The sequence below is a fragment of the Ooceraea biroi genome, chromosome 6 (genome assembly GCF_003672135.1).
Source record: "Ooceraea biroi isolate clonal line C1 chromosome 6, Obir_v5.4, whole genome shotgun sequence".
Lineage (NCBI taxonomy): Eukaryota > Metazoa > Arthropoda > Insecta > Hymenoptera > Formicidae > Ooceraea > Ooceraea biroi.
This window is the reverse complement of record NC_039511.1, coordinates 12,122,817-12,140,392: the sequence shown is the minus strand read 5'-3', so window position 1 is coordinate 12,140,392 and position 17,576 is coordinate 12,122,817. Positions and strand designations below refer to the sequence as shown.

The 17,576-nt window shown below is 34.9% G+C and overlaps 1 protein-coding gene across 5 annotated transcripts in view; it reads left to right on the top strand.

Moving 5' to 3' along the window:
* Positions 1-17,082, top strand: part of LOC105285143 (FMRFamide receptor) — a 45,783-nt gene extending 28,701 nt beyond the window's left edge. For 3 of the 5 annotated variants that reach the window (XM_011349135.3, XM_011349134.3, XM_020033562.2), the window contains 5 exons: positions 3,339-3,627; positions 4,317-4,801; positions 7,678-7,946; positions 8,123-8,312; positions 12,872-13,462. In XM_011349135.3, the coding sequence (XP_011347437.1) occupies positions 4,496-4,801; positions 7,678-7,946; positions 8,123-8,312; positions 12,872-13,462 (1,356 nt within the window). In that variant the 5' untranslated portion in view covers positions 3,339-3,627; positions 4,317-4,495. Of the gene's footprint in view, positions 1-2,647; positions 2,785-3,338; positions 3,628-4,316; positions 4,802-7,677; positions 7,947-8,122; positions 8,313-12,871 lie in introns of those variants that run through there. The other 2 variants (XM_011349136.3, XM_020033560.2) reach the window with 2 other exon arrangements.
* The last annotated feature ends 494 nt before the right edge of the window (positions 17,083-17,576 follow it).

Genomic DNA, 17,576 nt, shown 5'->3' with positions numbered 1-17,576 from the left:
CACGTTACCACAGTGATTCTATAGATTGTTTCTGTTGCACATTTACATTGCCCATTTACATATTGACATTTGCGCATCATAGCACATAGGCATACTGATTACACATGTAACAGATATCGTGTAACAGACGCTCGATTAGGAAATTATTCTGGCGTATCGCGCATAATGTTTCATGTGCGAAGTACGAATTGCGTGAGTTTCTGTTTGGACGCACTCAAATATCGCTTGTTGCGTAACATTATTAGAGAGATGGCCAATCGTCTCGTCTGCAGACACGCCGACACGTGCCAAAATCGAGAGGTGACGGTTTGCTTCGTTCGTGAATCCACGTGAGAAACACCAGTCCAGAAACTTTCTCGCTACGTTTAACGATGTCGATCGGGTTTACTCGGGGAAGGAAAGAAGAGACTGTTTAAAAATAAATTGACCGACAAAATAAATTGAGCCGTCCGGCGAGAATAGATCAACCGGAGCAAATTAGTTTTCGGCTTTTAAGTAACACGCGAACAGCGGGAACACGGCGCAATTTACAGTTGGGGATTTATTTGGACCCCCATGGTTCTCGACGAGTGGTGTGAGTTCAACGTCAAATTCGACGCGGGAAAGACTTATATTAGATATTCGTGATAGATTTCCATTCATGCCCAATGTCAAAAGATATTTATGGGACTTCGTGCGACATTGTGCGGTGTATCGATCGCACATATTAGATTTCTTCGCGTATTCTTATGGAAGAAACACATTATGCGTTAGAGATATCTACCGCAGAGATGTATTCCGCACATTGTTAGAAATACAATAGAATCGCTTATTTCTGAATATTTTCCGAATCATAATTTACAAAAGATGAAAAAGTCTGATATTATATATATATATATATGTATTGTATTTATAGAAAGAAAGATATGAAACGAACGTACAAAAAAGATCTCTCGAATTGTGTGAAAGAGCTCGCTTGCGGGACGAATAGCTCGGAGCAGAACGTCGCAAACTGAAACGAGTGCGATTGTCCAGAAACGTGCAAAACCGTAACCACATGCTTGGTCGTGCGGAAATCGAGTAGATGTATCACAATTGCCAACGTACACCTGTGTCACGCTTAGAGCGGCTTCAACAGACATGAACGGTCATCGAAGCGATCGGCCGTGCGATGACACAATCAATTCACCCTTGTAGCGTGCGCGTGTGTATTTCCAACCCTACGGTTGTACATACATTCCCTATACGTGTAAATGTGTCCGTTCACACACACACACACACGAATACATGTGAAAAAAGACATGTGAATTGCGCGGTGCGCATAATCACGTCTCCAACGAATCCGTCACGTCGTACTTTTGTAAATGAGATTCACACCCGGGCTGTGCCTGCTCCCTCATTCTCGAGATTATAAAACGGTGTAATAATTTAATGCGGCTGCAAGCACTGAAAATAAGCGTCTAATTGCGTCATTAACCCACGTGGGGTCACGCTGCGAGTACTCCGTTTGCAGAAAAAATAATCGTTTTCTATTTGCACAGTGCTTATACGAATCGCCCGTCAGTTACAGTAATTTTGTTTATCTTTATTTCTGTTGGATCCGCTGAATCCAAGAAATCCGATATGAATATTTATTTACGGTACAGGTAATATTTGTTTGTACCTTCCAAATAATTATACATTCTGTATTTATGTAATGGCTGCGTAATATTATATATAGTTTGACTTCGAGCGAATTTTTCCTGCTTTTATTTGCAATCTGCTGGATAATCCCAGTATGTGCAGTGCAAATATTCGCTGCAATTTGAATATTCTGTAAAACCGAGGATAATTCCGGAACGAATGAACAAATCATAATATTGCCTTTCGCATTGTCCAACAGCAAGCTTATAATTAATAATACTTACATGTTCTCTCTTTCTCTCTCCTTTTTTCTTTCTTTCTCTCTCACATCACCAACGGAAAAAGTCAAAAACTACTATCTAAAATAAAATACAAACAGATTACACTTTGCCTCGGTGATGTAAAAATTAAATGTTTTTTGAACGACAATTACTCGCGCATAATTACAAAATAATAGTCTCAATTTTCTCACGCATTTTCAATAAGATACTAAAACTAAATTGCGACACACAGAACTTTTGAAGTTAAGCCTTTGACATATTGAGGAATCCATGAAAGTAAATATTTTTCCACTGGTTATTATGATGGTCGGAATTGGCTTGAGAAATCTCGCAAATAAAGAGCAAACAGTTACGAATAGGCTAATCGATAAATCAAATTACTATCGTTTGCCAAGATTCGACCCCACGAAACGTGATATTTCCTCGGCTTTAAATGGATGAACTCATGCGATTACTTACGTCCGAGATTTCCAATATGTACTGAGCGAGAGATATTTAACGACTTTCCGTCGCTGCTTCCTCCCTCTCTCTCTCTCTCTCTCTCTCTCTCTCTCTCTCTCTCTCTCTCTCTCTCTCTCTCTCTCCCTCTCCCCACTCTTTATCTTTCTTTCTATCTATAACGTGCGCTATCTACATATCTAAGTACAGACAACTGTGTTTGTTTGCAATCACGTTCGGTGCTCTCGAAAGCGTGGTGTAAACGTTGTGGAGAACGATTAATAGTCATGTAACGATGACACGGTCTCTCGCCATTGCCTGTTGTTACGCTCGATGAACTAGGAATAATGAATACTATTCGCGGTTGTTGAAGCTCCAAATTGCAGCAACAGCGGAAAGTGCTCCGAGTGGATGACAGCAAAGATAAATAAAAATATTCTTCTGATTTATAAGATAAAGCAAAGTAAGATACTAAAAATATTTATCGTAAATGTGCTATTTCGTAGAATTTTACTATAGAAATGTATGATGGTATATGTTAGAAAAATTGTGCAAATTAAGACATCAATTTGTTATGTAAAGCACGAGAGAAAACAATATATTTATCATAATCTCATCACTTTTCTGAAAGAAATGTTGACATTACACACATCAAGAAAATGAATGCTGCCGTCCGAAAATTTTCAGTTTTATATAATTTTCATGTAGGTTTTTTTACCATCTTAAGGAGTACTTTGTTATTTAAAGAAATGGAGAACATTCTATAGCGTCGAGATTTGAACTCGCTGAAATTATATCAGAAATCAGATCATTAATAGCCTTCTCTAGGATTCTACAATGTCACATAATATTTTATAACACATTACCATGCAGGATCAAATGACTGCCACTTCATTTTGCTCGGTTTGAAAACGCAGTATAAATGCGTCCTGTCTTTTTATTAATGAATAATCGTACTAAACGCAGCTCTTTTTATTCACGAGAGGCTGTGCAGTAAATGTACCCTGTTCTTTTCAGTTTACAGACTGCCGTCATTGAAGCTGCTGCAACAGACAACTTGAATGGCAAAGAGGCTCGTGGTTCGTCGTAAAACAGCGATACATCGTAAAAGCATTTACGCAGAACTCTCTGGGAGACGTGGAAACCGTAAAGCCGATCCGATTCCTTCCACGAGACACGATCGGACATAATGTACAGAGCGAGATAAATCGGCCACGACGTTATGATACTCGATCTCACCTGGAGATCTTCCGGCTTCAGAAAGCAGCACGAGCTCCAGATGTCGAATCGATATCTGGTGACGAAGGTAAAAGATAAGTCCTTTTTTTCAAGGGAAAAAAGCTTTTCCTTGCAAGAGAAAATTCTATCGACTTTAAGCCTTGAAATTTCTTAAACACAGATCTTGTTTGATCTCTGTGAAACGAATGCATTTCTGCCTGATGTTCCCATAAGAAAATGAAATCATTCGAAAAAAATTTCGAAGAAAACAGATGCACGTAAACGGTAAAACTCACATACGGGAAGAAAAATAAATCTCGAGCAGTCTGCGAGACGAATGGTTTGCGTTCGCATGGTTTTGAATCATATCCGTGTTTCTAACATGAGAAAGTTTGCAAGTTTGAAACGAATTCCATTTAATCATTTAGATGGCATATTTCCTACCACGAGTCATTATTACTTTTCAGAACTCTCCTTCGCAACTTTTCCTCAAAAAATTAAAGTTTGCCAATATTCGTTCACTTACTGATTTTGAGATAAGTTGTAGATGAGTTTTCAAGTTTTCAAAATTAAATTCCAACAGAAGAGATTTTGGAGATAAATTTTGAGTAACGTTTATTTAGCTTTGTAATTTACAGACTGCAGTTTACGCTACAATGTATTATCAATTAGCAATAATGTTAGTTGTCAAATTGAAAATCGAAAAAGTGTTGAAAACTATTTTCCACCAATATAGATTAATAAACCAATTAGTAAACGTACATTAATGACTTGCAGTTATCAAACTTGAAGAACAGGGAAAGTCGAGCATAACTGAAGACGATCAGGAAAGAGAAATAGATAAAGGTAGATACAGAGAAATTTGCGGAGGTGAAGATGGTAATGTGAGTGAAGAGCGGGACACCGAAAGACAGCTCAATCCGGGGCGACAAAATAAAGAATCGCGAGGCTAAACGATGGAAGTGAGCTCGACGGCTACGACAACGGTCGCTTTCGATTTTTATGACGTTGACCAGTTTGCGCAGAACTTCAGCATCGGCACCGACGGCAGCCGCGTGCCGCTCGAGTGCAATCAAGAGATCAACACCAACAATCTGTCCGACTTCATCATCTACGGCGTATTCGTCAACCTGATCGGCCTCTTCGGGATCATTGGCAACACGATTTCGATGATTATCCTGTCGCGCCCGCAGATGAAATCATCCATCAATTACCTGTTGACTGGACTGGCCAGGTGCGACACAGCACTGCTCATCATTTCGGTAAGCCTCTCTTCGATCTTATATTACTGTACTATACTTATTATACTACTATACTTATACTTATTATACTACTTCCGCATCTTTCCTTTCTACGCGAGAAATAAATGTTGTAATATCAAAAACAGAGATGAAAACTGTAAAAACGCGTTTTGAAAGGAAATTAGGAATGAATAAAATCTAATTCAGTTGAATGATGCATGAATAATGAATACGGAAATAATAATTGAAAATAATAACTGACTTTATGATTATGTAACGTTTTATTTGCTACCACTAAAAAAACAGCAGAGAACAGCTTGAAAAAATGCGTCATTATTTCTTTTAACTTTGAAAACATTTTTATGAGTTGGCAATTACAGTGTTAAAGTCAAGTTTTATACGGAGTTATTACCTAACATTGTGTAAAGTGAAGCGAAATATTATACTTTTTATATAAAGAAAAGCGATCAAAATTAATATTTATTTTCGTGCTATATTTTGTGCTTATCTTTTTGTAAAAAAGATTATCTGGAAGAGTTAATATCCTAAACTGAAAATTTAGCGCTTTAGGAAGATATTTCATTCTTTTTTCATTCAGCGAATATTTATATCATAAAATATTTATATTATATAAATATTTGTATCGAACATTTCGAACAAATGTTGATAAATATATTTGTCAATATTTCTTAATTATTTACAAAAAATATTCTTCGTTTATTAAAGGAATAACGATAAAATGATTTTTTATTCATACAAACGTGTTTGCTTAGTTTGCGATCAATACACGATGAATATTTCATGCGTATGCACGATTTATTTATTAGTTGCAACTAATTTATTAGTTGCAACCATTTATAATATCCGTGCAAATATATTATGTATGATATCCGAATCAAAAATAGACCTTCTTGCGAACGCAGCTTCTCTGAATGCTTTACAAATAACTACGATGTTCGACGAATTGCGACGCACCAATCGGAAAATCAATGTTTAATTGGCACTCGCGACCAGAAACGATTCTCGATGGCATCGCGGAACGCCACGTAATTGCCGGCAGATGACCGAGCGTTTACCATCATGGCATCCCGCACTTGCCAATCAATCATGTCAGATAAAATTTTTCAGAAAAACATCGAGTGTTCCGCATCGTTTCCGAACCGTCGTTTGTCGAGACGCATTTCGAAGGGTTTATCGTGACGCCTGTTATCATTATCTGGGCTTTTATTAACGACAACTCTCGAAACATTGTGGGCGATACGAGTCATGTTGTGCGACACGAATTGAATTTAATTCTTGTCAGTCGAATATGCGGGACGTTCCGAAGAAGTGCCGCAAATTTATCTCAATGTTTATGTTAACATATGCTATAACGTTAATATAATTTTTAAATTATAATTAAATGAAAAGTTTTTCATTCTTTAATTAAGATTCAATATTCAGATTTAATATCTTACTATCTGACAGCAAATTTCCATCAAATAGTATTATATATTACACTGTTAGTTATTCTTTGCACTTTTTATTAACAAATTATATAAAACATATATCAAACAATCATATATCAAAAAACCAAATACTTGTTTTTTCGTCCATCTAATGGTTAATAAATCTTTCTTACGTTGTACGCAGTTAAAATTTAATTTTCGTAAAACGCATCCACCGCAAACTTTATTATCTTGTTAGAGTAGTCAAATCTGAGCCTCTCTTTTTAATTTCACTCCTAATCCAGCATTTTCCACGGCAGTAAATTTGCGACAAACCGAAGCATTTTTCATTAAAATAAATTCTCTTTAGTAGAAGTAATGCATGCGTTTCAGTTTTATATCATATAATTTATATCATATACATATAATTTAAGCTATTTCTCTAAAAATAAAACTCATAATTACTCTTCTGTGTTTTTACATTTTCATGTTTTTACTTCAGACATCATAATATTAAGATCAAAGATAATACCGAAAGAAAAGCTTGTTATATTATGTTATGACGCATAGAAAACACCAACAAATTTTTATTTTGTAAGGAAACACGGACAAGAAAGCTCTTTCTAAATAAGTAAATAAGATGAAAATAATAAATTATTCTAATAAGAAATTAGGATCATTATGCATAACTATTCGTAAAATAAATTTGCGATATTGCGAACAAGAATTAATGTTGCCGGAAGTGTATCATTCTTCACAACATTATAAGATGATATGCATGATACGTCAAATTTATGTAAATAAGTCCGTATGCGCAGTATTACGTGACTTCCTCAGTTCGCGGATAAAGCTGGAATTAATGAAATTGACACAACCGGCAGCTTCTTGTAAGTGATGAAACGCAGGAATACAAAAAGCTAATATACAAGACCCTGGCAACCCGCATTACGTAAATCGCCCTGGATACTAATTAATCACCCGGAACTAACTCCCCCATCTCCGTGTTCTCTTACTAATGAACTATTTGTGCTCCCGTCGATCAAACGTCGCAAGCATAAAGACTCCACGCGCCCGTAAATAATTATATTTGCCAATAAATAGCAGCCAAAAGAATTATCGACGGAAGAATAGCATAGAAATAAGTTTTGTCGAAAGTAGGATAATATCAAAATGAAACTTTCTTTGATAAACGTAATTAGAAAGATTAAGATCAAGATTAGAAAAGCTAATAAGTTCTTAATTATACGATTAAAAAGGTAGGATTTACAATATTTCACAAATTAAGATAAATAACTAAATAAAAGTAAATTTTATCCTTTTTGACGAAATTTTTATATCTAAATTGAAATTTGAATTACAGAAGTTTGAGAAGAGAATGTACGTCAATAAAACTCGACACCTTATATAAAAAAGCTCCTTCCGCTATTATAAATTATGTATTATTATAAATTATGTATTATGTGTTTGCAGATATTAATCTACGGATTGCCGGCAATCTACACGTATACCGGTGTGCTGTTCCATTATAAGTTCATTGTTTATCCAAAGATCATCAGGTACTTGTTTCCGTTATCCTGCATAGCGCAAGTCGTGACGGTATACTTGACGTTAACAGTGACATTAGAGAGATACATTGCGGTTTGCCATCCACTACAAGCTAAATCCTTCTGCACTTATGGACGAGCTCAAGTGGCGGTGCTGGTTATAGTAATCTTCGCCTTTGTTTACAATCTACCCAAGTGAGTAATCCATGTAATCTTTTCTTACAATTGTTAAATAGAAAATAACAACGCTAAGGAGAAAACATTGATAGAAATAGAAATTACTTTTCGATTAAATTTTCGATCTTTAGTATTTTTTATAGTATATTATAATGTTATAAAAAATATGACAAGAATTTTAAATTTTTATTTAGATTCTGGGAGATCGAAGTGTATACTGAAAGACATTGGAAATACAACGTCACAGTATACTGCATTTTCCCGACGGAAATGAGGAGCAACCAGTTCTATATCACGGTGTATATCCACTGGATGTACTTTTTCGTGTACTACATGTTCCCTTTCATCGCGCTGATGATTTTTAATATGGCTATTTATCGACGGGTGAGTGACATAAAAATCCAACATTATTATAAATCCGTGCAATTTACCATCCAACCAGAATATTTCGCTAAAACAATATTTTTTCACATGGTAGCATTTCACATAGTGCCATTTTATGAAGAATACTCGCGAAAAAAGTACTTTATTTTGCACATTTTAATCCAAAATATACCTTTAATATAATTTATCATATAAGTTATATAAAATTAAGAAAACAATTGCGAAATAATAGCGATAAAACATTAAAAAATAGATACAAATATGGTTATTGTCACAAGAATGCATCATTAATTGCATTCATCAAATTATGAGAGAACCGCATTTACCGCGAAACGTAATATTGTCAATTCCAAATAGATTATCAGTCAAAGTCGGATTAAATATTAAACGCGGCATATTGAACAACGTGTCATCGACAATTCGAGACTTCCTCGCTGGAACTACGTGGTTTTTCAGCTTCCGTTTTATTAAAATTTCTTTTTACGACTCGTAATATGGGGAAGAATGATCGGGCCGATACCGCAGTAAGATTCTTACTGCTTTACGCTAAAGTAACATAAAAATGGTAGTAACAAATCAAATCGATAAAACCAATAAAGTAGCTTAAAGTATACAAGTTCTTTCACGTACTGCACACACATACAGACATTCGGAATTCGAAAGCACGTACGTATAAAAGCAGCGAAATTCACGGACTGCTGGTCCCCCACACGTGCCATTTGCGCGGACCGCGTAACTGCAGCTGCAGGCGCAAGCAATATCACCTCCTCTACCTCCGGTGTAATACGTGAGACGTTTGCAGCGAGAAATTAACGTGCAAGCTAGGTGTCGCAGAACAATGGCTGCACTTTGTACGTCTATATAAATGTTTTTAGATAACAATAACGTACCTTAGAGAGATGAATAGAAACAATAATAATTTCAATAAATTTATTCGTTGTGTATTTCTGTTTTAATAGTAATAATTTAAATTTTCTTTATAATATTAATTTAGTGCTAGTATATAAAAGAAAAACGAAAATTAATTTCAATTAGCACTTGATGTAAATTAAAAATGTAAAGATCAGTTTCTTTCGTGAAATGTCTTCCAATCTTTCCGAATAAAAACAGCACATGTAATATTACATGTGATAAGATTTAACCGCACGTTCAAATTGGATCCATATGGTACTCGGGGAAAGTAAGGGGAGGAGGTTCCGAAACTACAAAGTGGCGATTGTCGAAGGACAACAATTCCTCTCGGCTTTTCGTTATCGCGAAACTTCAGAGTCTACAAACTCCGTCCTTAATTCCCGGATCAAGGTGTGATTTTCAGTGGCGTATTCTTGGGGGTAACTTCCGATGATGACTTCACACAGGTGAATCAAGAGATCAGAGCGAACGGAAGCGCTCCCGATCCCGATGAAGGTATTCACGCGGCAAATGAAGATCCAAATGAAGACCACCCAATGTCGATTTGAAACTTTCTTACTTTCTACCAGAAAGCTGTGTCGATTCCTTGATGTTTCTCGTAAGATGTTCGCGGTTGTTTATCAAAGAGAAACTGTCGAGACGAATAAAAATATCGAGTTTGTTTGTCCGCGTGTACTTCACAATTTTTCCAATAATTCGTCGTTGACTTCCGTGGCACATCTGAAACTAATTCTTTATAGTGATTGACTGTCGTCCATTACACCCCCAAGGGGCGGTGACACGAGTAACGTGACTCAATGTTCGATCGGGAGGGAATAAAGGGCCGAAATAAACGGTTACGGTTTGTGCCTAGCTAAGCATGCTCGCCCCACTTTTATTCGCTCGATCTAGTATTTGTGGGGAGACACGATTACGCGTTTCATCCCAAAGTGTCTAGTGCGCGCGGATAATAATTCTATTAATAATTTGCCGCGCGCGTCGCGCGAATGGCGTACCAAGTGAACCGGATGCGGTAATCCGGTGGTAACGTGCGGCAATTCGGCGACACGCGACGCGCATAATAATCCACCGGAGCGACGCGAATCTTAACAATAATTAGCTCTGCCACTTTGTCGGCGTAATTGTTTTAGCAGACAAGCACGTAACTCGCTCCCGCGGAACTCCGCGGGAAGCTGAAACTGTAAAATCGGGGAGAAATGCCGCAACTGCGAAAGACCGGTCAGCTGAGGCGAATTAATATTACATAACAGGAATTTGTAGTGCGAAATTACGAATTCCTCGTTTTCGCGTTTGTAGCGATCGATTTGGAAGCTTTTCATCTCCTTCTATCATATTGTATTTCTATTATTTATCATATTTTTATCGTTTATATGTTATTTTTATATTTTCTGTCGCCGTTCTAGTGTTAATCTTTTAATTTAGCTTCTTAATATTATATCAACATACATATATCACAAGTAATTTTTATGAAACGTATTAAATTATTGTAAATTATTGCCATCTTTTGCTATGCAAATCAAATAATCGATTCTATGATACTGTGCAATTTATTGCAAGCTACTTGCATTATTTCTATAACAATGATGATGTAATTATCGCGCTTTTACGCGCAATTGTTCAATTAATATATGTAAATTATTCCACACATTGTGAAGTACATCGGAAAATAATTAATATATTGTTTATTATTTTAAAACAGCTTTTTACATTTATAATTATTACTATGCTCTTGTCAATGAGTCTTTAATTTATTTCGCTGTTGTAATGATTTTAAAATAAATCCTATTATTATTTCTTTTTTTGGAAGCGATGTAGATACTCACAGAAATCTCGTGATTAATCATTGCACAAGTTTCTCAAGCACTGCTTTTACGTTCCGCTCCATTTGGTGTGTAGTAAAATATCGCGAGTTGTCTGGCATTGATTCAGCGCTTTCTTACGCGTCCCCAAACACAACGTGGGCGAATTTGGAAGCCATGAAGTAGTTGGGATGAAGCAGAATGCAAACATGAAATATACGACGCGCGTAAAGCACGGAAGTTCCTCTTTGACACCCCGCATCCATTGTTGAGGATCAAATATTATTGCACAAGATCCGGTGTAGAACAACACTGTCCTCGACCGCAAGAGATGTGGGATGTATTGTTGGCTTTTTATCGAGAAAGAACCAAAGAGATTCTTATGTCGAAGCTGAAAAGTAGATTCTAAGAAATCCTCTCTGGGGAAAATGATGCACTAGTATTTGATGCCATGAGAATATCTTGCATATAATAATGTAGATTTCGTTCTTTTTAAGAAATAGACAGCAAACCAAGAACTTAACGGATACTTATATTAATATAAAAAAATTAATATAATTAAAATGTGTAAATTAAATAATGTTAACTGTTTATATTTCGAAAATGAGTAACATCTTGCCATTGTTATTACAGAAGTAATTTTTAATTTATAAACAATGTTTAAATGGCAGAATTTTGTAATTAGACATATCATTTTGATGTAATCGATATTTTCAAAGATATTTCTCGCAGAGATATTTCTCGCATTGAAAATTTTGCAGCGGATTTTCAAGATTAAATTTGAAAGACAAAGAGTTGGATTTTTCGCAGACCTCGTTACGAAATACGGTTTCGTTGAAATACGATCATAAATCCGAAAAAAGCAGGTCAGGCGCAGTTAAAGCTAAAGCCAAGCCAGGGACCATTGCAGACGAGATGTATCTCACATAATTTTTCGTCGAAATAATACGAGATTCACGACGAAATGAACAACAATATCAAAATATACTCCAGGAAGTTATCACCATTTTTTACATTGAGTGATGCAGCAGTCGTTAAACTACATTTTCAATACGCTAATAACTTTTGCAATTTCCTTTTATTGTTCATTTGTTTTCAATTTCGTTATGAAATATTTGTTAAATTGACAAAAACAGACTGATTTTAAAATATAATTATATCTTTTACATTTTATAAATTATGATTTACTTCAAACTTAGTTGATCATAGAGTTCCTTCAAAGGTATCACAATTAGACTTTCTTCTTTTTCATGCTACAGCCTTTATGATTTCTCACTCGTCATCGAGTGTTACAGTAATTGTAAGTAACGCTGAGATTTATTGTCAGGAAACTACTTGCCTAAAATATGTTATAAATCTTATAATGCGGCAATTACGTATTATTAGTCTCGCAAAATGAACAAAGGTGTCGTCGTAATTCTGATTAAGAATGCTATTAACGCTTATTAAATACATATTTCTCTCTGTAATCTTTATTTTGTTATATTAAAGACGATAAAGTATTTATTATCAAGGAGAAATAAATGTGGATAGACGATCTTTTTTTATAACACTAATAAATGTACCTTACATGTTTCGAGAGATATGATATAGAATCTTTCGAATACTACATTTTGTTCCTTTTAGAAAAACTTGAAGGAAAATAAAAGTTCTCCCTCCTGTTGCAACAGAAAGAATTTTGTATTATATTTGCACTAATATAACACTGTCAAAATCGTAAAATGTCTCAAACGAATTCCTCGTAACATTTCCTATTCTGTAACATACTATATTCTTCAGAAATCTCTCTCTCTCTCTCACAATATATTTTTGCACAATTTACTTTTCACAATGCACGTGAACTTTCAGGTCAGAAAAGCAAACAGAGATCTACAGCAGCTGTCGCGTCATCAGCGTCGCGAGATTGGCCTGGCAACGATGCTGTTGTGCGTGGTGATAGTGTTTCTGATCTGCAACATTTTGCCCCTGGTCTCGAACATCCACGAGACGTTCATCGAGGATCCACCACACTGGATGGTGCAGCTGGGCAATTTGCTCGTAACCATCAACAGCAGCATCAACTTCATTATCTACGTGATTTTCGGTCGCAAGTTCAAGAGGATATTTCTCAAGCTTTTTTGTTCGTCGCGGTTTTTCGGGCCCGGCCGGGACAGTCCAGAATTCCAGACATACGACGAGTCGATGATCACCAACACGACGCACATCGAGCTGAGAAATTCGGTCAGGCACGGCCATCTCAATCGCGCCAACACCATCGGTTGGAACAACAATATCCACGTCTCCAACGGCAGTACCAGGCAGAGCATGAAGAGTGGCAGGCCAGCTAGTCCCGGGACCTACCCGTTCAAGAGTCCAGCGAGGAGTCTCAGTCAGATATCGAGGATATCCAACAGTCGAAACAGTTGGAACAGAAGAGAAAACGGTGATACAACGCTGTAGTGAACAATAATCGTCTCTTGCGCTTGCTGCCACATTAAAAGCTAGCCGCGTGTTCCGGTTGAGAACTTCCTTTGATAGAAGTGATGAAAGAAGAGGATAACAATTCTCCAATCATGTGAACAATAAGCATTTTTATGCTTCTTGTTAGTTGATTATTTTAAATGAATATTGTCGACCTTAGGGGATTGTTCGAGATTTATTGATCGAGAAAGAAAATGATAGTTGTACGCGCTGTAATGTGGACGATATACTCGCTGTGTTTTCTGATTTATTATGGGATCGATAGGTGAATTAGAAAAGTTATTAACATGAACGCTATGAACAATCATGACGATATAAAAAATGATTAGTGTATTTATATTACTGTTTAAAAATAATTCTGCTTCTAATTTATTGTATTCACAATGTTATTCGATCGAAATTGGAACAAGAAGAAATTCGAAAAAATAGAATCAGTGACAAACGGACTCCGCGCCGTAGTAGATAATTGATGTCTTCGATAAAATCGATCTTTTTATTATCCGATAAAATATCTTTTATTATATTTTATTATTACCTTTTTAATGAGAAATTTCATCGAGAATCCTAATCCAATATTAAGGAAGTCCACAAGAAAGGAAGAAAGAAGTAGAGATGTCATCATTGTACAACGCGGACAATGGTCAAAGAACGGTCGATATGGATGTCGATTTTAGACATGCGTTCTGCGGTCGTTTTAGTAATTCCGATGAAACGTTCAGGATATCCAGCGATCACAGTGGATGAAACGGTATAAGTACGAAACGGCAATTCCGTGCTGCGGTGGACAGTCAATATTATTGTTCCCTAGAGAGAAGCTCGGACCAAGTAATCCCGCGGAATGGCACGATTTCGATATAAGAAGAAGGATCGTCAAGGGAAATAATTCTCGCGTTTACTAATGCGAGAGACTGGAAAATGTCACGTTTCTCACAAAGACGAGCGTTCACGTAATTATGCGAAAGTTCGATGTTACTTTAAGTTCATTTAACTTCTCGTATATTAAAGAGAGACATCGATGCTTACATTTTGATGCTGTGCTCTAAATACTTGAAGAAACATCCCTTTTTTTAAATTATGCTAATCACTCGTGCGTAGTGCTTCCGTCGTCTGCGAATTTATGAGTTTTTTCACTGTAATGAAACCGTTAAGTGATGTCGACGTAATCCATAAGATACGTAATATCTTAAGTAATATGAGACTTCTCTTACTCGTATAATAAAAAGACTGGTACTAAATGTAATAAAGAGAATATGCAAGTAACACTGACTTCGTATGTTTAAAACTCTCAGTTATTAAAGCACGGAAACAGCGAAAGTAAAGTCTAAAACTGAAATCTTGAATGTTAAATTTAATGTATTATATAGAAATATTATCATTTGTATCATATACATGTATAGACTTCCAAATTTGAAAATTAATCATTGCCATTTTTTACATCAAGTAACATTTGACAATTAATCTTCCTATTAAGGAAAACTCTCACTAATTGTAAGATCAATTAAGAAATAAGATTCTTGCCATAACAACTAAATTCGAAATTTAATTAAAACTTTAATATCGAAATAACAATTTAAATAGTTAACAATTAACTCGTCGTATTAAAGCAACCACCACATTTCTTTATATATTCATCTTTCATAATCCAATCTCTAAAAAAAGGGAACAGTCTTTTGATTTCGAGACATCCTTATACATTATATTCTACACAAGTAAAAGATAGAGACTTAGATGTAAAAAAATAAGCAAATCGGCTAACAAAGCTTTCAGGATCGAAAATTTGGCATTTCTGGAGTAATTTTACGAAATAGAAGTTAAAAGCGGATTTACTAACTTGGACTGCTGGAAAGGCTTTATGAACTTTCGACGGGTCGGTCACATACTTTCGAAGAAAGATTAAGTAGAAATCAATCGAATTTAGCTGAAGTCAAAAGTACATTAGTCCAAAAGCCGATAATGCGACATTTCTTCAGGAGAATTTGTGTCTGGTTTTTTAGAATATTTTGTATTCTCGAACTTTATTGACTTACCAAATTTATATACTCAGCCTAAGTGATTTCATTGATCAATCAAAGATTTTTCATTATTATTAGAAAATCGATAAAATATTTATTTTCAAAGCGCATTGTATCTTTCTCTTTCTTTTTTTTCTCAAATGTAATAAAATATTAAACACAATATAATTCAGTCAAATATCTTTAAGGATTTGAAGTTTAAGACGTTTTAAATAGTTACGTATTTTATTAAGAGCCAAAATAACCCGAAAACCAAAAACTAGATTTTAATTTCTATGTTTTTTTGTTTGAATTTCTGATATTTCTTTTCAAACCTCTTTCTGCAAACCGAAGATAGACAATTATATGGTACATTGTATATTTCTTTTTGTCTAGACATGTAAGTTTAAAAAAAACGTTAAGGCAAAATGTGAAAAAAGAAAAAACAATGTGTGTGTTGCTAAGAAACCAAATATAGATATTGCATTACTGAAAGTCTGAATGTTAGCTTTCTAAGTTTCATGAATAACGCATAATATCTGGACTAAAAAAATCATTTTGCCACGCGAGCGAGCAAATATATATATATATATATTTAAAAGAAATAAGAACCCTTAAAAAATTAGATATTAACATAAGTAAAAATTGTAAATATATTTCTATTCATGGTTTACCAGACACCCATGTCGATATTAAATACTTCCTCTACTGCGACAATTATTTATTTTATAGCTTATACTCTAATGTTCTTTATTCGATAAGTGAGTACCAATAAGCGCTAGCGATAGACCGTCCAATTCGGCGTTACTATCGTAATTCAGTTTCCAAGTAAGTGTAAGATACATTTGAAACTGTTCTATCGATTTTCATATTGCGGAAGTACTCTTGCTAAAAAGATGAGAAGGAGGAATTAGATTTAAGTCCAGAGGGAAACAAAACGCTCTCATAGCTATATGACTAAAGAGATTCGACATTCTAGTCATGGAATTTCTATATCGAGTCCGTAAAACTATATTCATATACTTAATACCTGTATATATTGCGAGGATTTATCACCGTGCAAATGCGCTATCATATCCTATAGCTATCTCAAGATTCCTGTAAATATCAATCTAAGGATCCTCTAATAGTAGTAATGGCTGGAAAACAGCATCATTTGATTCTTTTCGATTTTTTATAGTCCGCTCCAGATCAAGTTGAAAGCAGAATTTAATTCAGTAACTGTCTTTTTAATTACATCATTTAAAAATAATTACATATTCTCTCTTGTTGTCTTTGCTCGATTGTTCATCCGACAAATATTTTCAACGAAACAATTTTTTCAATTTAACCGTTGTAAGTATAAAAATTGTAATAAATTATGAATTGGATATCAATTCCAATTTCTTTTGTCACGATTTCCAAGTTAAATTCTTTATTTCAGCCAGCATCTCTATTTCATCGCTGCCAAAGCATATCGTACAAACTGTTTCCATGTAAATTAGTAATTTTTTTTAATTTAACATAGTTAGAAATACGTTTTGTGAAATCATGTAAATGTACCTCGCTCTCTACTCAAATGTGCTTTAAACAAATTTTATTGTACATAAAACATATTCAAACAATTAATGCGTGAGTTACAATCATTCAGCTCCTTGTGACAAAATAACTATTCCTTTTTTTACATATAGTATACAAGTAATATGTTTCACGTGTATCATACTAAATCACTTGTGTTTGTGATCGAAATTAAGACAGAGTATATTGACAGTTTTAATGTAGCGAAATTAGAGGAAATTTGTACATACATAATTATCACACAATTGCTATAATTGTACTTTTCTAAAATTGAAGAGAGTCTAAAAATAAGTTGAAGAAAGTTGAATTACACAGTTCCAGAAATATTAACTAAAGAGCATATTGATAGAAATGTCTTATTTAATTCAATGATCAATATTGCTTTGTTAACAACAATAAATCCTATATTTTCTAATTACATTCCATCTGTTTCAACAAAAAATTCAGTAGAGAATACAAAACTACTTTTGCTGTTGAAAGGAACCAACTATATTATAACTATATAATTCTACGTACTGTCAAACGATGAATATCTGATGATGACA